The sequence below is a fragment of the Coturnix japonica genome, chromosome 19 (genome assembly GCF_054131305.1).
Source record: "Coturnix japonica strain WE chromosome 19, WE-NBRP24, whole genome shotgun sequence".
NCBI classification, from domain to species: domain Eukaryota; kingdom Metazoa; phylum Chordata; class Aves; order Galliformes; family Phasianidae; genus Coturnix; species Coturnix japonica.
The window spans coordinates 13,038,053-13,059,953 of record NC_140681.1 but is presented as its reverse complement, the minus strand read 5'-3'; the positions used below and the strand labels follow the sequence as shown (position 1 = coordinate 13,059,953).

Genomic DNA, 21,901 nt, shown 5'->3' with positions numbered 1-21,901 from the left:
ATCTACATTTAAGGTTTCAGTGAAGGGGGGCATATCAATTTTACAGTACATTTTGACAAAAGGAGAGGAAAAAATAGCATGTGTAATTTTTCATTTGCTAGTCTGTGGTTGATTACTAATTCTTGGAGCTTATCTCATGACATCTGCGCTGGTTTCCAACCAGCAAGAGGAATGCCATGATTTTCTCCTGGAGTTCGGTCCATTGCTCCTTGCAGGGATGCACCATCTGCTCCAGAGCAGCAGCTGAGCTACCACTGTGAAGGAAGCATGCCTTGGCAAACAGACACCACCCTCACTTTTCCTTCATGTATACACTATAATTTGTAGGTGGTTCAGCACCTGCTACAGGAGCAGTTGAGTCATCCCCATGGCCAAGGCATGAACCTGTGAAGCAGGGGTGTGGGAGCAATTATGGCTGTCCCACTGTGCACTGTACCTGAAAATCACTACCCTGAAGCCCAAGTTTTCTTGCCCTTAACCAACACATTGCATTTTAGCTCTAGTCCTGCAAGCTTCTTACAAAGTGACACTCCTGACATGGACGTACTGTGCACCAGAGCACAAATCTCACAGGGTTAACAGCTTGCAGGTTGGGAGTTCAAATTAGTTAAGAAATAAATAACTTAAAAAGATAGGATCAACAGAACATACAAAGCCTTTAAAAAAGCCTCCCAACGACTGCCTCTTCTCCATCCTCTTGAAGGAGGTGGGTTCCTTGGCAGTGTCCCCTCCGCTCTGGATGGAGTCGGTCTCAGCTGCGTGCTGCTCCCTGCAGTCTGGCTGCTCTCGGATTTCCTGCTTGCTGCCCTTCTGCTTGCTCAGCTCCGCTGGCGGCTTCTTGTCTTTGGAACTCTCCTTGCTTTTTTGGCCCACTGGTTCACTTTCAGCTGTGGCAACTGGCCTCTCTGTGGAGTTTAACGTCTAAAGCAGTTTCAAAGAATGGTTATTTTTAGTGGGAAAAGTAAACATTTTGGAAAGCGATCCATAAGTATGTTTAAACATGAAAGGCCACCTGGCAAGGAGAAATCCTGCTATCCAACAGGTGTCCATTTCCAGAGCTCAAGAGTGACTCCTGCAGCCTTGACGCAGGGAGCTGACTGACCTGAGCCAAGATGGCAGGATCAGGCCATTGCTGCCCAGCCTTACTGACATGTACATCAGTGCTCCAGCTGTGTTAGGAGTCAGGGATCACACACACAGATGCACAGAGCATCTCCACAAAACTGCAACGCTGCATCAGAAACTAAAAACCAGGCATGGCTATGAAAGACCACATTGAAAATGCCACCCACAAGTGCAAAAGAAGAGGAGGTAACAATCCAAAGACAACAATGTCAGCGCACTTAATTATAGTGAAGGCAAAGATTCTGAAACTCAGAAAAATATGGGATGTGCTTGAAGCTGACTGGAAAACAGGTGGATCTTCAGTGCAATTGCAGATGTGCACATTCAGTTCAAAAATAACCACAGCACACAAAACACACCTATGAGATGGATATATCGGAGTTCAAAGGTGGCAGAAGAACTTCCAGCCTTTGTCAACACTCCATGAAGTCTGTGAGTTTACTCTGTGTAAAATTAGAGCTGAGTCTTCCACTCCACACATTTAATTGCGCTGATGCCTGAGATTTGCAGTATTGCAGCTCAATGCAAATTGGGTGCAACAGGGTTATTTCTGTGAGCAGGTCTGGGCCTTTGATGTCTGCCCCTCTCCCCCCCCCCAAAAAAAAAAAAAAACACTAAAAAAATATTCACAATGTATTTTCCAGGCAAAATAAGAAAAAATATTCTATCAGATAATCTCTTTGAGGTGTTTCATATTAACCTTGAAAGGCAGGAAATTGGCATATTTTATATTGACGGGAGCAGCTCAGGAAATACAAAGTGAAACCTATGAATAATGAAACATGCTAATGTTTCTTATTCTACAGGCTGATCTGCACCTGACAGATTGCTTTTACTCTCTCAGCTTTAACATTGCCACTGAAAGAAAAAAAAAAAAGAGAGAGAGATTAACAGGACAGTGGTTTCCCCATGGCACTGCAGGAGGCCTTAATCCAAGGCTGCTTTTTAAATGAGAAAGAAATACCCCATAAATTTCAGCAGACATTGGGTGAGCACTGCAATGCACTGCAAAGCATTTTGGTAGGGTACAGAACCGCAGTGAGGAAAATAGAAGAATCACAGCGTCCCAGAAGCACTTTGGCAACATTGCAGGAGATTATTTGGCAGAAATTCTAATAAAGGGGAAAGTCAGCAGCAGCAGCAGCAGCCCTCCTTGTGCCTTAATTCCTAGCAGCACGAATAAGAAAGGCAGCAGAACAAAGAAGTTGTTCAAAACAATTTGAACTGGATGCTAATTGAAGTAATGGAATACTAAAGAACAGATCCAGGACTGTAGCTTTTAGCTGCTGGGGGGTGATTATCCTGGATGTCCCAACCTGAAGCTGTGCCTCTTGGAAAAGATAACAGTATTTGCATTCCTAATTAAAATATGGGTTTGGGGTTTTTTTAGGCGTTTTTAAAGCTATAAAGCATATAATCTAAAGTTCATATTTCAACTCCCAGTTTTAATGGCACAAACACAATAAAAGAATAAAACAGATAGAAAAATATCTGTTGGTAAATTGTAGTGAGCACTTTTCATTCTCTCCTTTTTCCCTCTTCTATGGGAGCTCCCACCTAAATGATCCTTTCCTCTGCAATATAAATTAGCAAAGTCAAAATCATCCTGGCTGTCTGCATTTAGCTTTGCTGGCTAAACCAAGGTATGTGCACAACATAACTAGCAGGAGAGGAAAGAAATGAAATGAGGCAATACAAGAAAGTTGGTGAGCACATAGCAGTGTTGTGTCAGTGTCTGTTCCATTGGAGAAGCTAAAGCTGGATGGCAGTAGGTGAAAGCGACCCTCCACCAACAGAGAACACCTGCAGGCACTTACTTGGTGGTCAGGGCTGGGTACAATCTCCTCTGCTGGGGGGGTCAACCCTCCACTGCCCCGACCTGACTGAAACAACACAGCGTTACCGCGCTTCTGACCGGGCTCTGCTCTGCAGCGGTCAATAACATGAAAACATCGACATGGAACAGTGCAAGGTTTGGTTTAAGGACATTTTCCAGTTTCAGAATTGCAAGGCAATTCTCCCATGAAGCAGTAAGAAATTCCAGTGAGGTCTCAGTGGACCAGAGATCATGGCCAGTAAACAGGGCAGTGCTATCAACCCACTATCAACCCATTGCCCTGTGGTGTTCTAGGAAAGAGATTCTGCTTGCTTTCCAGAGACAAACCTGTCTTACAACATCCAGCGTGCCTTCCTTTCTATTGAACCATCACACTAAGAGCATACTCCGTGAATAATTAAAACCCTCTCAGCTGTACAGATACATTTCTATACATATATATATTTTCCATCAGAATTCATTTTCCCACTTTTGCCTGTCAGTTTATGCCCTCTCTCCATATGCAGCTGCCTAACAGCCCCTCTGGGTGCCCACCTTCCCATCCCAGTGCAGCACAGTGGGCTGCCAGGCGACACATGCAGCTCACTCACAGTGACCTTAAAGCATCTGAATTATTTATGATACAGAAAATCACTGCTTGGCAAAAACAGCTCAAGAAGTCAACATTACAAGGTTTTGATCATTAACACTTAGTTACAATTAGTAATATAAAGAAACTGTATGTACGCGCTAAATGAAGAAGCACGTTAGAGGGTTCAGCGTGGTATTCCCTGCAGTACCACATAAGCCACAGAGCTCAGCAGCAAAGCATAAAGTAAACTCCAGAATTTCAACGTGCCCAAATTTAAACGTCATTTTTCATTGCATACGATCAGTGAAAACAATGAGAGGATGTGACCTTTGTTCTAAAGATAGAACTGGACGATTTGTGGTTTTATGCAGCTTGTGGATTTGTTACTTGAAACATGTTATCTGCTTGATCCTATGCATGCTGTTATTGCAAGGACTTGTTTCAGACTCTGATTTTCCCATGAAGCCACAGAAAAATCAACATGTAGCAGCAGCAGCATGAGAGAAAGCTGAACTGCTCCACAGCAATTAATTAATTGCCACAGACCACAGGGGAAATCTTCCTCCCAGAGTGTGCCCCTGCTCAGCCCCTTGCACATCCATGCCATCATGTCTTTAGATGGGAGCAGGTTGTGACAAGCAGTAAACCCGTTTTTGTAAATAATATTGGAAAACTAGGATGAGACAACTTGGTTCAAGCTACAATTAATCATGTAAATATTTATCTCTATGGGGCAGCAGCATTGCACAGCTGCTGCAGAATAAGTCCTACCATTGCAGATACAGTTTGGAAAGCTTTGCTAGTTACTTAGTCTGCCTAAGAGCATCTTTTTAGTCCAGAAATGGGTTGTTTTATTTACAGGCCACACTCAGGGCATTTTCAGACCACCTGTTTTGCTCAGCATCTTCCTGGCTAAGGACAAGGGCTTTCACTCCCAGTTTACAGTCAGCAATCCTGCTCATTTGGATCAAAGAATGATTTTTTGTGCTCTATTATCTCCACAAAAGAGATATTTAGAAAAGATTTATTTTACATAAACTTGCATTCCTGTGCATAAGCACCAAGAACACAGGAATTTTAAAGGCTCAAATCATCTGATGTTGTCTAGATCCAAAGGGACTCTAGGACTGCTCACCTCTACTCATTGCTTCTGCGGGGCATATGCGGGAATGGTTCACATGTCACCATTGCTACTGAAACACCTGGACCATGTTAGGTATATCCTGTATGTGGTAAGTCAGGTATTTGATTTGATTAATGAGAAACAAGTGAATTCCAATTAGCAGCCCTGGATTTTGTATTTGTGTAGACGCGGCCCATTTAGATAACAGAAAAGGGGGATTTTGTATCAGAAAACACTACTTGGTGTGTGTTAGACAGCACAAAGCTGCATGACAGCTACATGGCTTGGATTCTGTGCAACAGCATGGCAGTTATCCAGCAACCCAAGAGTTATTCAAAGGAAACTGCTCGGGACACACATCAAAGGGCAAAAAATATATTCAATACTCAGGGTCTGGTTGGAAATTGGTGGCCAAAAGTAGAGCAGATGAATACGAAGTGTTTCAAAAACCCACAAAACCACTTGTCTGAAGGTCTGTCTACATTCTACTTCTGTCTGTCCAGGCCAAACTGTGGATTAACCCTCTGCTCTTTTAACAGCTGTTTTTTTCCATAGTGACTAAGATGGGCGTGGAGCACAGCTTTATTTTCAAGCAGTGCTTTTTATTTTTTTGGTAGGGTTGTATGGCTTGAAGTCACAGTTGTCTCAGACTTCAGTGTTGGATACATTCTCCTTATTCCTAACAGACAAATTCTTAGTGACCTTCACAACCAAAGGCCTGTTGGGTCTACAGTGCCTTGCCTGATCCTATCATGGTTTAGATACTCCAGTCCACCAGACTGGCTGTATAGCAAAGTAACACCAGAAGAAATAAAGTAAAGGCACCTACCATGAGTCGGGCTGCAGCTATCAAAGCCCATAAAACCAAACATTGCAAAATTCAGGGGGTGGGGAGAGATTTGGAGTGTAGCTTTTTTATCCTGGGGTCTGACTCATTCATTTTAATGTTTAACAATGTGACTATTCATAGCTGTGATCATTTGGAAAACTTGGGCCATTATATGGCATCATAAGAAGGGGGGGGAAAAAAGTCATTTTTTGATGTATAAGCTATTTTGATTCCCACACCGTGTAGGTGCTTGAAAATAAAGCTGGTCGCCGCCAGGAGGAGCTGCAGCACGAGCCTGGGCTCAGCATTATCGCAGGTCGGCAGGGGGCTCTAGGAGTTAGAGCACTCAGCTTGTGGATCGAAGCGCTCTGCTTACCAGCTTAAAGAACTTCCTCAGGTTTGCTTTAGGGGTTTTGCTTTCTTCTCTTCTAGGTTTCACTTCCAGCACTTCTGGGCTCCTCTCATCTTTGTCCGGAGTTACAGCTTCTAAAGATGCATCTGCTTTCTCATTGTGAGCAACCTCCGCTTCTTCCGATGCGTTCTAAGGGTTGTTTTGAGCAGACATTAAGAATGCAGGGAAAAAAATAAATACAGGTTAATGAGTGAATAATCGGTAATTCTGGGTTTAGCAAAATGAACAAACAAGCAAACAAGCCAGTTACAAAGGAAACAGTGGTGGTACCTGCTCCTAAACAAAGGAATTTATCTTCAGCTGCAGTTCAAACAGAAAATGTAAATGAAATTACTTCCAGGAGGATGCAATGTGAGCAGGTGACACTTGCTAGAAGCAGTAAAAATGAGCAGTTCCATACACAGCTGATTCTTCTGCCTTCAGCAAATGCCCTGGTAAGTAACATTCTCCCATGCCAAGAACCACTAATTAATTCCCATTCTACCATAATTGTATGAAGAACCGTCTTCCTTTCTGCCATAGAGAAGCTATTATACTAATAACCAGGTAATCTGAACTGGAGACAGCACTTGGCCATTCTGTACCTTTTGCATAAAGGCACACAAAGCTATAAACACGGCATAAGTTACACTTCAGCCTTCAATACCAAATCAAACAAAAGCAGTTACTCTCATCATTGCCATTTTAAACACAGGTTTCTGGTAAAACAGATAGCAGTTACAGCTGAAATGCATGCTGACAGCAAAAGGAAACAACTGCTGTAAGTAAAGCAGAATAATTTGTATTTGATAACTTTAACATACAGGAACTCACATTTAAAGAGTTCTCACAGTCTTTTTACTAAAAGTAATTTCAGCCACATGCAGAACATGAGAACAATTTAGACAATAAGACCAAAGATGCACTGCAGCACCAGATACCATCTCTGACCATAAACGGAAGCCTCATACAGCAACAGCTTTCAGCACTGCTGCCCTCTTACACTCACTGATTGCCACGTTGTATGTCTGGTTTAATAGTCCCTGATGGACTTTTCCTACACAAACTCAGCTGAACACTTAGAGTTGATGTAGACTCCTGACACCAAGCAGCATCCCAGGGCAAAAATTCTGCAGCTGAAGTATGTGCTGTTTGGTAAGTACTTTCTTTTTCTCATCAAACGCTTCCATTTGATACTCTGCTGCTTTTAGTCTGAGCAATAACAGCTGACCATTCCTGTTCACATTTCATGCTGCAGTCATCCTGCATGTTGCTCCCACATTCCTTTCTGACAACTTTTTCGAGCCAAAAAATTATGAGTAGTTTATATACTTCTAACAGAAGTCATTCCATATCTATGTGCCTCTTCCCTCTCATCGTTATGCCTTTAGCTTTATGATATACTCTGAGCTGGGGAGACCAGGGCTGCAGGCCACGTGCAAGGTGTGGACTCAGCATGTGCTTGAAGAGCAGCACGACAGCTGCTCTTGGTGTTTTTTGGCTCCTCTTTTATGGATGAGGTGACTCTGGGAGATGACAGGAATGATGCAGGAATAAACATCACTTGTCCCCTACCACCTGAGATGGCAGCAGTACACACCCTTCCCATGGAATTGCAGATTTAATTCATGTTTATGAAAATTCCAGAGATAACACCTAATAATTTTAGTTCATACTTCTGTCTCCTTCACATAAAGTCAATTCACCATCTATCTCCTTGAAGAAAACAGTTCATTGCATGAGTTGGAGGAGTGGCTCAATAAAGCAGCAGCTTGGCTTCTGGGAGCCCATCACTCAGTGACTGTGGTTTGGGATCATATTACTGTTATTCTGTTACAGCTGCAACCCAGATGAGTTTTGTCTCTCAAGCTACATCTGTGCAATGGCATCAGTGTCACTACTAACAAATGTACCCTGGGGGAAACGCCAAACTGAGAAGCACTGCCTATTTAAAAGAGAGGAGAGCTAAGAGTTGGCAATCCAGAGAGATGGATTTGTTTAAAGTAATTGGTATCTCTTTGTACATTTCTTGTGCATTACTCAGAAGCCTTCAGGAAAATGTGAGCTCAGCTTTAGTACACTTAATTGTGATTTATTGATTGAAGCAGATAAACCATTTACCTACTGAGTTATTTTAATCTGTGCTCTATCAGACGAGGTTGTTGCAGAAGTTCATTTATCTTGAGATCTTCAGCTTGCAATAAAGGGCCACAATCCCTTTCTGTCCTGCCTGCCAGGGCACGTGTTCCAGGTCCAGAGCAGGTAAACTGTGGTGGGGACTTGATAAGTCCTGAATAGTTCTAACATTAATCTTGCATGCTCTGCCCAAATATTTATCTTTGTTTTCCTATGGCACAGTGTGATTGCAGGGTCAGCAGTAAGTGCTGTCATTCTGCTTCTCTTAATAACTAACCTGCTGGCTATTTGTATCAGAGGGACATAAATTCTCCTCAGCAAGAAGAGCACTATATTTCTGTGTTTGTACGACAACAGTTTGTAAGGCACCAGCTTGTTTTGTTTGCTTTAAATAGATCTGCTTTTAAAGACAATTCACAGGGCAGTCTTAATGCTCTGAGATTTCCTCCATTCTTTACTTGCATACTTTTGACCTGATGTAAAGGAAGTGCTGTGATTCTTTGCACTGATCATATAACAACAAGGTTTTGAAGCCAGCTTTTCAGCACAGATATGGGAAATTATGATCTGTAATTTTCTCTTAATATTCCTTAACATTTGCTAGAAATGCTTCTATGACAAACAGTGGAGTAATGCTCGTTATCATTCTCATATGGAACAATCAGTAGAGCTGAAGCAGTTTCAATCTGCAGAGCTGAATGAGGACTTTTATTTTCCTAACAAATACATTCACTTTTAGCCAGAGCTGCAGCATTAACTGCAACACACTGACAGTCACTTCATTAGCTGTGCTTTGAAGTGAAAGCTCATCAGAAGGTGGATATCTGAGAGTCTGCCTGGAAGGAGAGAAGTTGGGTCTGAATTCGGAGTGCTGCAGTTGCTATTTGTTAGTTCTAAAGGACGATACAAGGCTGAATGATGGAACAGCTGTGAGCATTATCGCTCCGCCCTAGCAAAGGAGCTGTGCATGCCAAAAAGAAACCCAGCAAAACAAAACACTGCAAGTAAACTGAGAGAATCCTCAAAGCAAACCAAGTTTGAGATTAACCTCTGCTTTAAGGGCCATTATACACCTATGCCTTTTTTTTAAAGCCTCAAGCTGATTGGGTCACCTCTCTCTCAAAGGAGAGAATTGCTGTCAGCCAAGATACTCCAGCAATGCAACTTGAGCCTTTCATAGGAAAGGATTCAACCTCAAGCAAGCAGGTTTTATTTATTTTATAAATCCTAAGGACCACACTCAGTTTTCCATTGCAGAAGTTTACCCTCAGAAAACTTGCAAGAAATAATTGGTCTTGGGGTGACTCCAGAATCAAAAAAGCTCACATTAAGCATAAATAAGCTTATTCTGCAAAGCTCGATGCCAGATTTCATCTACTAATATAGTTCAGTATATTTGTTACAAGGATTCAAGTCACTCTTAGTGTTTTTGGTAGCAGCCAAAACCAGCCCTGGCTTATAGTGCTTTCTCCAATGTTTTCTATTCATTGAGGTAAACAGCTTTATTTTTATGTAGGTAAAACTGGATCCAGCATTATGAGCAGAAAAGTGAAAGGATTTTGGCAAGACGTGTGCAGCCCTGAGGTGCTCAAGATGCCAGAACTTCTGTGAGAACTGTTGACAAGTTAAAAAGCCACATGGTAGTTACGTAGGCCTAATTTAACCACAATATGGAATACAATATCTGCATCAGTTTGAGCTAATCTTCCTAAATAAGGCTTTGAAATCTTACTAAAGTTCAACCAGATTTCTGAGTTCCCCAATCCCTCCCACACAGGACCTCTTTCCCTGTTTTTCTACAAGAAAAAAATCCCTGTCCATGTTTTTCCTTTCTTGAATACAAAGGGCTTTGTTACTTCAATTATGAAAACACAGAGCTTCAAACCAGATTTATTACTCAGCTTTATGCTGCAGCAGCACACAAACACTGACCAGAAGGACTCCTCATTTCACCCTGATGCTCAGCATACATCCTGCTTCCCAGCCTTGTTTCCAGCTAAGCCAGACTACTCATCTGTAGAGAAGATTTCCGTAGTGATAGTGGCTACGTAAAAATATGCTCCCCCCACCTCCATACAGGTTTCCTGTCATTCTACTTATCCAATTCACCCAGTTCCACTGGAAATGAGTTCCTCAATAACAAATGGTTCAAGCTTGTTTACTCTGTAAATATCTAAACTTTTTCTTTTCTTTTGCAAATAACACCCAAACCATCTCCAGTTTCTCTGCCCACAGGAAAATACAGCTGCAGAAGCTGCAGGGCTGGCTGCTCAGTCTGCATCTGTGCATTTGGAAGCATTTCGTTTCTGGGATTGGAACTTGAACAGAAGCCCAGCAGAGCAGTTATCCCACATCCAACATTTTAGTGAAGTTTAACCCAGCTCTTCTCTCAAAGAAGGAAAGCAGCAGCCTTCAGCTGGTAAAGCACTAAGGATCATGGAAACAGTCAGTCCTAATTTAAGTCACAGTGGCTATTTAACCTGGGGAAATGCATTTCTGTAACCAACTGACCTCAATCACCAAACTTCAAGACTGATGCACTCTCATGATTTATTTTCCATTGAGTAAGAATAGACCCACCAGAACTAAATAATTTCTCAGAAAAGAACAACATTTCTACACCTATATCTCTATTAAGGAGATAACTTGACAAATAATATTATCTCTGGGATTTTTAGTGCTCGTGTTGAACTGATGATTGGTATTTTTTCACTAATGTTATTATTCAAAAACACTACAGCCAGGTTTTAAAAACTGTGGTTTGACAAGATTTTTCCAGAGGAGCCCAATTGCCATTATTGGCAAGGTGTGCAGGTGACAGCCCAAAGCTTGTATAAACATTTGCAGCTGTATATATTATTTGTGTCCCTATGCACTTAGCATGCAGGATCTACTCGGCTTTGCAGATTTGCCTGCTTTACTGTAACCATAATCTCCACAGTAACTCCAGATGTGGGTGATGAGTGAGCAGTGGGGTGGACCAGCTTTAAAATGCAGACATACCTTCTTCCAAAAGAGTTTGCTCAGTGGCATAGGAGTGGATGATCCTTTCTCCTTTGCAGCTTCTCTGGGGGCTTCGGTGGCTGCTGCTGCCTGCTGCTGGGCTGCAGGCTCAGGAGCCTTTGTGTTCTGCTTAGCTGGCTGTGGCTCTTGAGCAGAAGGAACATTTTTGTCTGGTTTTACAGAGGTGACGGGCTGCTGTTCAGTTATCTAGAAACAAACAAACACATCGGCTGATGGAAACAGATGAGCTGACTGCAGTGTGTTTGGGCATCAGCTGGTGCAGGAGGTTGGTGCACAGCATGCTGTCCCTGCACCGGCGTGCAAAGCAGCAAGGTGCAGCGTATGAGCTGCCTTGCCCTGTCTTGAAGTGATGTCTCAAACAGAGGAAGCAAATTACGTAGCAACCCACCCTTCCTAACAGAGAGGATTAACTGATTGAAACAAAAAACACCTTGAACAGTCTTTGAAGCTGAGAATGACAGTGAGATTAATTACCCTTAGACTACATTATTCATACACAGATACCTGGAATCATCCTACTCACTTTGGTGTTAGTTGTCTGTTGGGTCTCCTTCGCAGCCTGGAGGGAAACAAAACAAAGACAAGTCTGACAACGTCAGCTCTCAGTTACCCAGCTCAGGAACTGTCTGTCACAATGCCTCGTATTTTTAGTGAATGTTTGTGGAAGTCCTGGCTCCTGCAACCATGTGATCCCTGACAGAGGCAAGGCTGCCTGGAGGGACTGCCCGTGCCTGTCCCACCTACAGCAGCTCCTCAGCCCTGGGCCGAATTATTTCATGTTAATCTTGCTGTGCTTGCAGTCCTCAACTTGCTTTTTTTTAAAATAAACGTACATTTCCAATCTCATCAGGTAGGACACAACACAGAGGTTTAAGACATTAGATTTTCATGGCTGGCTCAGTCCGTGCCACTTACCACACATACATGGAAGCTGGAATCAAGTCTACTACTTCCAGCAGCAGGCTTTGACCCCTGGGATACAGAACGGAAGGTTTTTGTATGGAGGAGGGTGTAGAAAGATCTCAGGTAAGGAAATCCAGGTAATTGTCAGCCCAGCAGCCAGGTTTTGCAGCGTGCTGCCCTGTGTGCAGACCTCTAGAGAGAGCTGATGAGGGTTGTTTGCAGGAGCCAGGAACTTCTTTTTGTTGTTAGCTATAACAAGTAAGAGCCAGAGCAAATGATAAAAAGTAACATCAGTGCCACGAGCTGATGTTAGTAGTAATGCTGAACATAAGGGATTAACCCTCTCCAGTGAAGTGCCTAGAATTAAACATGAATATTTACACACTTAACATGATCATTTCAAATAAACCAATCCATGACTTATCCATCCAGTTAGTACATTTGGCATTTCAAGGATACAATATCTTAAAGGTGAGGATTTCAGGGCTTTCCTGTCACGTCAGTGTTCTGATCTGAATTCCTTCTATCAGCCTTTCAGATAAACATAGCACCATTTTAGCTCATTTTGTTTATTCTTAATACATAATGAGTAATACCCTGCTTTTTTTTTTCTGTATATTTTCTATACAGAAATAAAATTATGTAAATAAAACAGTGAAGTTCTATGAGACAAGTTTTTTTTACCATAAAATATTAGAGGTGATGCTTTTCTTCCAGATAATGTCTCTAATTCCAGACCCAGATATTTAATAAGAAATCATATCAAAGCCTAAAGCAAAGAGGAGCCATTTTTCCCGACAACAGGTCTTAAGACTGAGATACTTCAAGAGGTTTAGCACCTTAAAACAAACAAACAAAAAAACCTGTTTATTCCTTCTTTTTTTACATAGTGGGAGCCCCAGTTAATGATGGAAAAATTCACATTTTAAATATGTTAAATAAAAATTAATCATTGTCATAGATACAATAACATCCTAATTGTTTAAGTATTTGGCAAGAACTGTAGTCTTAATGCACTGGCAAGATCCCTTCAGTGACAACGGGATGATGGTTTTAATCTCCACAATAAAAAGAACATAATTGTTTCAAATACAATAAAGATCTCCCTTTGCCCTGTGCTCAGATATAACCCTCGAACACAGAGCCCCTTACTCACCCCAGATTCCCTGTGGGTGTTTTGAACAAGCATTAAGTATTAATTACTTTCCTCCCCCAGCCCAAGGGTCTCTGCTTCTGCATTCTTTGGGCTAAACAGCTACAGCTCCCTGCTCGCCTGCCACAGAGCAGCATGGCACGTTAACCTCTTCTGGGAAAAGCAGAAATGCCTTTCACTGAGGATGATGAAGAATTCTAGTTTTCATTTAAAAACCACTGAAAACAACCACTTGCATGAGAAGTGTGCTTTACCAACTACTTTATTTCAAGTTGCCATTGACATCCAGGTTTTTCTCATCCAAACTAAATATAATAATTCATTATCAAATGTTATGATTTAAAATGTTACTTTCCTTTCAAAAGGAAATTTCTTATTTCTCCTATCCTATCTACTGGATGTCCCAGTTCATCAGATCACAATTCCAGCCACCGATTTATGCACATCAATATCAACCTTAAACTTTAGTTGGACTGAGCTCTTAAATCCACTCTATAGTCCAGACATGGATGTATCTGCATGCTCCATTGCTTGTCAGTACCTTTTATGTTCATTTTCAGTGGTCAGTGACATTAGTGAACATTAGTAAGCATGACCTGGGCAGCCCAGAGCACCGTGGGGTTCAGGAATGGTTTCAGAATCCCAAAGGCACACAGATGGTGTATCACATAAAGCACTGCACACTGAGATTGTTTCAGTAACGTGTGGCACAGAAATGCTCACACTGTGGTTTTCAGAGCACTGCAGAGCGCAGCTGGCCAGATCCACTTCAGTTAAAAATGCAGTGATTTCATTCTGGGACAGGAACCATCTGTTACTGCTCAGGGTTCTGCTCATCCCTGAGTTTCATACAGACCTTATGCCTAAACAGTTTGCTAAACGTGCTGTGTCCCAGCTTGGGACTCTCTGCCTTCTTTTTCTTGGCTCCTTTAGTTGGCGATTCTGCCGTCTTCAGAGCAGGCTGCCCACCGCGGCCTTGTTCTGCTTTTGATCCCTTTTGTGCAACATCACATAAGTTCAGTACTTGTTACAGAACTTGCACATTTTGTTTCATGAGAAAGATTGAAACATTTTTATACTTTGTATTCAAAGCAAACATTTCCCTTCTGCTCTGGATAAATTCTATCCCCTCCCACCACCCTCCCGCAGTTCTTCCCCCTCCAAGTAATTTCTCAATTCAACAAAACTTTCTCAAGTAGTGAATGAAATAAAAAGATACAGAAATCCAGTTGATTCCAAACAGAATCAGTTCAATCAGGTATTGAAGGTAGACTTCTGTATTATCCTAAATTCTTCAGTGGCCAACAGAATTTGGGGTCATAAGTTTAAATAGAGCAAATATAACTATTGGAAAAATATACTAAACAGTATTCTACAGACTTAATGCTGTGCATAATGAAGTATTTCTGGAATGTGCAATATCCATATTCATGAGATACCACATGAAAAATTACAAGTTCACGCTAATGTTCATAAGATCAGCAAGAAATAAGGATATAAAAATAATGATATTATGGGTGTTGAATCAAAAAGCATTGGTTTTCTTGCACTCCCTTCTACATGTCTTCAAAAGGCACTGTTTTGCAAATCACTGCCCATTGAAGTTAGAAACAGGATCTCTCTAAAGCTGTGAGCACTTCACTGAGAAACCATTACAACAAGCTTTAAATCAAAGAAAAACTTTGATATTCATGTTTTTATTTCCCTCCCCATTACTTTCATGTATTTTGACAAGGAAAAAAAAGGGGAAAAACCCAAAAGCATTGCTTAAGTGAGCTGTAACATACAAACAAGTCAGCACAAGTGTGAGCTCTGCTGGCAGCCTGGAGCAGATGCCCACGCTGTGTGAGTAACCACAAACACAGGGCAGCGTTCTTCCCACTGCAGGGTTTCAGCATTGAGCCTTGAAGCACTGAGATGCATTCGTATTACTTACTAGAAAGGAACATGTAATATTTTAAGCTGTGCTTGCTAATACCCTGAATTTCATTGTCTCCCGTGGCATTTTTCTCAGACAATTAATTTCCTGATTTAGTTGATATCAAACAAGCCAATATATAATTAAAAATAAATCATTTTCATCATCTTTCAGTTAGAAGTATTCACTCTCTTAAGAGCTTTGAAACAAGCTGACTGAAGATTCCAGGAACTACAGAAACAAGTGACTGAACCCAAAGAAGTAAATCAGTCCATAGGACCTACACCATAAAGCATCAAGCACTGTGGCTGTCCACAACTAACAGGTTAGGAGAAAAGGTCCAAAATAGATAACACAATACTTGTGAGCATGTTGAGATGAAATCTTGGTTTGTTCAGGATTGTTTTGTTCAGTGCAATTACAAGCTTCTTCCAAAGGGATGTGTCCTACAGAAGGGCTGTGGTCAGTTGCATCACAACTGGCCATGTTTTCCCTGTTGTACTTGGTAGCATGGCACTCCCATGTGTGCCCTGTCAGCACCTATCAGGGAAGACTTCAGGAGGTGTTCTGGAGCCAAATGAATGCTTTTAGGTTAGTATAAACTTGCAAAGGATCAGTTCACTCCTATGACTCAGCTGAGCATTGTTTACTCTGTAGGCTAAACTCCGTGTTTACACGGATGGAGTGACAGCCATGAAGGGTGTGCCCGTGCTGCTGAAAGCACACATCTGTAGGCACCCAATTAAAGCCAGGGGCTTTCCTGATGACAGCATATTGCTACATAGCCACTATTCAGCATGAAGACAAACTCAGCGGTGCTGCGCACCTCTGCACATCACCAGGAGGGAGTGCGCTGTCATGCTTTGCTGTGATGTTACTCTGAATTATCAGGGAAGAAAAAAAAAAAATCAGAAAAAAAATCCATCTTTTTATCAGTGAGAAAAATATTATTGAGATCGTTGGAATGTACCAGCCCATGGGTGATAAAACCCAGCTCCTTCCTACAAAGCAGATGCATAAGCAGCAGAAATGAGAGTACAACTGGGACTCAAATACACAGTGGCCTCAGTGCCACCCAAGTAACGCAAAACAGCAAGCAACACTAAAGCCCTCCAGTGCTTGGGAAAGGCTCAGACACACTTGGAAATGCATCTAAGACAAAAGTATTTTCAGAGGTAAAGACGACCATTATTTCATTATGCACATCAACTGTCGTAGGAAATGTAAAATTTTGATGGCTGACACATTACCCATTTTAATACTTTTTTTTTTTAAATATATAGTGAAAATGTCATTCTTTGGATCAGAAAAATACTAGTGAAGATAAAGGAATTCTCTGTGAAAAGCAACTCACATTCAACCACAGTATATAAAACCTTTGCATATCCTGCTAGTCATCTGAATTTGTTTACCCTCACAGGTGTGATAGCAAACCAAACCCCAACTGCATATTTGTTTCTAAATTACAGCAGGCCTTCACCAGTCACCTGTTGTAGGAGCACATGATAATGGCTGGATACCACATTGAGCAGCTGGAGCTCTCAAAAAGCTGTTGAAAGAGCCCCAGACTCGCACTGAAGGGGCAGTTTGACGCTGCCTTTTCTGAACATCTTAGAAAGCATCAACCTTGATCAACAGCTCCCAGAACTGAGCTGAAACAAATTAAACCAGAGCGTACTCAAAATGTTCTGGAAAAAACCTTCATTGTAGTACAATAGTATGGAAACTGAATTGGATAAAAAGGATAAAAATGGGATAGATAAAGATGCTGATGGCAGAAGTAATTTGTTACATGAAAAGTGAGTGGAAATAACATTTTTAGGGATTTATTCTTGGTGTTACTTAGATTCTTTTTCATAGGCATTGCAGGGGAAAAAATGTTGTTCTAGTCAAAACAATGTAAGCACATTTTATCTGGGTGTTCCCAGCTCTTGGGACAGCCCGTGATGTGCCTGAAACACTGAGAGGAGAAGGCAGCAGCTTAATGCAGACTGTCTCACAATCCAGCTTCTGTTGAAACTGTTATAAGCTTTGGTGTGAACAGTGGGAAAGAAGGGGGAAAGAGAAGTCCTTCAGCACTTACGTTCTTTCCATTTTAAAAGATTATGTTTTCAAATCTAAGTTTTTTTTTACAGCCCTCACAGTTTTCACAAATACGGTAAATACATTGACTCAGTTTGAGATTTTCACTCTGTAATAACAAAGGAAGGCCTTCATAGTGAAGTCTTTCTGGACTTCACACATAAAGGACCCTCACTGCTCATGTGCTGTAAACAAATCTCCTGGCAGTGGAATCCAAGGAAAAAACTGGTTTGTTAAAGGGAACACAAGAGGCCATGTCTGCCTGCTGCAAGAGGAGTTTCTACATGATAAGAAGTTGACCTCCCAGCAGGAACACTAAAAGGTCTGACTTTGGGATGCAAACAGATCCTCATTGCTGCATCTAGGTGGAAGAATCCTCAATGGCACCGGAAAATACAGCTCTCCCTCTGCAAGTCCCAGCCCTGCCCATTGTAGCTCCCTCACCTTCCTAAGGTCTCTGCTGTGAGGAACAGCCCACTAGTTCCAGCTGTGCTGTGGGCCAAGGGTGCTTCAACCTCCTCCACTTGAAGATGTGGTCCTGCAGGAGGTGTGTCTGCCCCGATCCAGCTAATAGAGCTGCTGTGCCTGGGGGCCTCTCGTGTCCCTGGTGCAGCACTGCAGCTGTGCATCTTTGCCATTTCTCTGCATATGTACCTTATGGGATGTGTAGAGCCACGTATTTTATCCAGCTCTACGAGAAAACTGGGCTTCTGTAGACTCAGGAAGACTCCATTGCAAGGACTTTGCAAGGGCAAGTCACTAACAAACAAAAACATTGTCAGCTCACAAATCTTATAGAAGAGGCTACAGATCTGATCTTGACTGCAGCGTATGAGATAGTTACACTTTACTCATGGTCATCTTCCTTTCCAACTTATTCAGATGGAATAACATTTTAAATTATTACTGCAAATGATAATATCAGTGGGGAGGAAGCAATACAATGAAGAAATACCTGCATTAAAGCCCATATATTTACCAGCAAGAAAAATGAGGATCTGCCTACCTTGTCTTCAGGTTCACTTCTGGCTTCAGCTTTGCTTGGGGAAACCTTAAATACATTTGAGGAAAAAAAAGTCATATATAAATCTTTCAAAAGCTTTGAAGGATCATCTGCTTGGTTCTAGTAAGTCGGTTTTGTTTCCTGAATACAAAGGTGAGAGCACAGACTTTCTTCCCCATACACTGGAAAGCTTCTAAAACAAATATTTCTGAAGAGTAACCTAAAGGCAGTACAAAGATGAAAAATATATGGAGCAAAAATTGTATTGGTTGTATAAAATTCAATAATTCCATATAAGTGAAAATTATTAAAAAACTTAAAAATCAGTGCTTCAATATTAAGAAGATATTAAAAGCAGACAAAGCCTCCAGGTCTGCAGGTGTCTGTGCAGCTGAGAATGATCTCAGAGTAGGTCAGCATCACTGACTCACAACTGCACTGTGCCTGCACCTCTCTGTACCTCTCATACCGTTCCCAAAGGTGTCTGTTTGGCTTCATTGTTCCTCAGTGCACATGACAGCAAGTACACTGCATTAAGCTAAGCATGGCCACATATGGGATCTTTACAAGAACTCAAACTGAACTCCCAGATGAAGAGGAGGAGCAGTGCTTACCAGTGTTTTAAGGAAACTCATGACGGAGTTGTTGTCCACTGCAGCAGCTGGCTGGGAGCTGTCTTGCTTTACTTCTGCCTTTTCAGGCTGCCCAGCAGTGAGACCACTGACACCTGCTGAGTCCTGCAGAAGGTCCCTCTGGTTGCAGTCATCTATCTCCTAAGAAATGAGGGCAGAGTTTCCTCAGTCTCAGCCTGCTTACTTTGCAGTGGAATGCAGAAGTAACATTTGTGACTCGCATTATGTTCCACAGAGTCACAACCTTAATTCCAACCATATTTCTCCAGCCTACGTCTTCAGAACAATTGAGCATTTATGCAGCTCTTTCCCCTCTTTTCTAATATATTCAGCATTTGCTGTTGATTGGAGGAGCATTGTTCCCAGCTACCAAGTGTAACAGAAGTAAAGTTGCACACAGCATCCCAAACAACACGGCTTTTCTCTTTCCAAGGCCAAACTTGCGAATAGAAACAAATACTGAGATCTCAGTCTTTGATGGCTCAGTGTCTGATTGTACCATACAAAGATTTCTTCCGACACCCTGTTATTTTGCAACTCCAGGAATAAATTATCTTGTGAATACAAACATGGTATAGATTAAAAAGAAAAAAGTAACAACTCAGGGTAATCCTTTTGAGCCAGACTGAGCTGACTCCTTGCCGGAATTACATTTATCAGAGCCCCAAAACAGTATTCCAATAGCCTCTCAAAGACTGGCTATTGTTCTAAGTGGCACCAATATATATATTATTTTCTCAAACTTCCAAATATATGTACTCAGCTGGTGCTATATTGACCAGAAAAAAAATATTAAAGAACATGAAATTGTACCCAGGAAACTTTTGACTATACCAACAGATTTAGAAACACTATTCTTATAGAACTTTTAAAGAATCTACTTATTTTGTACATCTTTTCTTCACTAAAGGAGAATAAAAAACAATAACTTAGTGAAGAGTTCAGGAGGTTAATCTGGCATTAGAAAAAGTGAATACAGAGTGACCAATCTTGATGCAGCTTTTAAGGAGCTAAACAGACAGCTTTACTTACAAGAACAGAATTCTGTAATTCTCCACCCACCATGTTCCAAATTTACCCATGAAGAAACACAGCGCAGTAGTTCAGAAGGTTTCAACAGGCTATTTAGGAGTTACTTGCAAGGTCCTAACACACCACTTTGTCCAGCTGCCAGTCAGAGGCCCAAGTGGTTCCAAGAACAATATGTCCCATGCAGAACGCATGCAGACATGCCAGCTCTGGCAGCCCTTCCTCCAGGGATGCCATCTAAAGAGTGCTGGCTTTATGAAAAATGCTGGCTCTATTTCAGATATTAAAGAGGCAACAAAAGCATGAGGCAAGAAACCCAAGTTCTCAGAGTAGGTCACCATTTAGGCAGAATATTCATCACTAAACAAGATTTTAATTACAAAGTGTTTGATGCTATAAGAAAAACAAACATTTTTACATGTGCTCAAACCAGGGCTCTCCCTGCTTAGACCGTGCATCATTTAGGAAGAAGAAAACTGCTAAACACCACAGCAAACAGCATCTGAACTCACTGCAAAAATGACAGTCACCACCTCTGGCAGCACTAGCAGGGTCTCCCCTGCTAATTCCAAACTGCCCAGCAAATGTAAATGCTATTGCAGATCATGAAGAGATTCACTCCAGAAACCCCTGCAATCACATGTGCAGAGCACAGAGGCCACCAAGTGACCCCCGGCACACAGAGCCCCAAGACCTGAAGTCCCAAGCCAGACTGATATTAGCTATCCCAATATAACTTGGATAGATGCAGTGATCCTTCTTGCCATCCACAGGAACGCTGCTGTAAGGAAGGAGTACAGACTCAAGCCTTCAGCACATTAATCAAGGAGAGATAGCATGGAGTCCTATAGTAACGCATTTTAAGAGCCATTGTCAAATGACCACAGAAGGCTCTGAAGCAGCTCACTGTGTAATGCATCATGAGGGCCCTGAAGGCAAATAGCAATGAAAGGAACCTCTCAGAGTAACAGAAGAAAGTCACCATTAGAAGTTAACAGATCCCATGCAAATGTTCAATTCATTTCTTTGGGGATCCAAGTTTGGGGGTAATAAACACCTTAAGTACTTACACTGTCGTTTAGGTTCAGCCATTAGAAAAACACTTAAAAGAATGTATTCCTGCCAGCACTTTTGTTTGTATGAATCACAGCTCAGTGAAACATTACAGGCATATAATTTATCTTTTCTTTGGCTTACATAGTAAATGCTTCATGAATTCATGAATTCTGTCCTTGTTTTAATTATGCTGTCTTCTGAATGTAGTTTTGTGGACCACAAAAATAAAGAGTGTTTCACCAAACACAGACTGTTTGTGCAGCTCTTAAGCTACAACTGTGGAATCTCTCTTACTTACCAGCAATGCTGCTTGTTATGCGCTGGCACTCAACTCAGGGAAAGTCTTCTTTTGCTTTTACAGAGAGTACAAGCCATCACCCAACAAGAAATAGAAGAAACTACGGCAGCAATATCTGGATTTTTAGTATGGTTATCTGGTAACAGTTTGGAGTTAATAAAGCAACAGTAATTAATTTAGATTTGGTCGTTCCTCCATCCTACATGAGAATGAGCAACTTTAGAGGAAACAGAAGGCAACTGCACTGCAAGGCAGAGCCTCAGCTTTTGTTTTAGGAACACGGTTATTCTGGCAACATACCAGGAGTGTTTAATTGCTACTTTTCTCTCAGGAAATGCCCTTATCAACCATTTCCCTGTCCCCAGCACATACTCCCTCCTTCCTATGTTTGAGGAATGAAACACAAAAATTATCATCAGGAAACTCAAGGGTAAGGTTAGAAATTTCACTCTCCCTTACGATACAGTCCTCCAGATGAACAGTGCTTCTAATTCATCCAAAATAGCAAAAAAGCTTCAGAATTTCTTGTTCTGTTCTCACCCCTTGGGGGATGTTCATCAGAAATGCCGGGCTGGTCTATCCCAGTTACCAGCCAATCCGTAACTCAGACCTCCAATTAAAGCTACTTCAGCTTATTTCATTAGAAAACATCTCCTGCCATGGTACTTCCACAGAACAAACTGTGACCTTTTGCATTCTGTTTACAGTCTCAGCAAAACAGGAAATTATTTATCATTGTAAAACAAGCAATTGTTTGTAAAAAAAAAAAAAACTATTCCAGCAAACAGCAA

General features: G+C 41.6%; 1 protein-coding gene and 1 long non-coding RNA gene across 14 annotated transcripts in view; one reads left to right on the top strand and one right to left on the bottom strand.

The window, feature by feature from the left end:
- Positions 1-21,901, bottom strand: part of BCAS1 (brain enriched myelin associated protein 1) — a 38,039-nt gene that overhangs the window by 5,017 nt on the left and 11,121 nt on the right. For 2 of the 10 annotated variants that reach the window (XM_085519809.1, XM_015882072.3), the window contains exons 5-12: positions 18,710-18,868; positions 18,099-18,143; positions 13,949-14,086; positions 11,560-11,595; positions 11,016-11,222; positions 5,862-6,026; positions 2,943-3,008; positions 652-921 (exon numbers count right to left, since the gene is read on the bottom strand). In XM_085519809.1, the coding sequence (XP_085375935.1) occupies positions 652-921; positions 2,943-3,008; positions 5,862-6,026; positions 11,016-11,222; positions 11,560-11,595; positions 13,949-14,086; positions 18,099-18,143; positions 18,710-18,868 (1,086 nt within the window). Of the gene's footprint in view, positions 1-651; positions 922-2,942; positions 3,009-5,861; positions 6,027-11,015; positions 11,223-11,559; positions 11,596-13,948; positions 14,087-18,098; positions 18,144-18,709; positions 18,869-19,759; positions 19,899-21,901 lie in introns of those variants that run through there. The other 8 variants (XM_032448579.2, XM_085519813.1, XM_085519812.1 and 5 more) reach the window with 7 other exon arrangements.
- Positions 6,022-12,598, top strand: LOC146757861 (uncharacterized). Of its 4 annotated transcripts, XR_014935831.1 has the most exons (3): positions 7,897-8,138; positions 9,529-9,652; positions 10,248-12,598. It is a non-coding gene; the product is annotated as an uncharacterized LOC146757861 (long non-coding RNA). The 4 variants fall into 4 exon arrangements; XR_014935833.1 differs by lacking the exon at positions 7,897-8,138 and adding an exon at positions 6,022-6,331 and having other exon boundaries at positions 9,529-12,598; XR_014935832.1 differs by lacking the exon at positions 7,897-8,138 and adding an exon at positions 6,867-7,031 and having other exon boundaries at positions 9,529-12,598.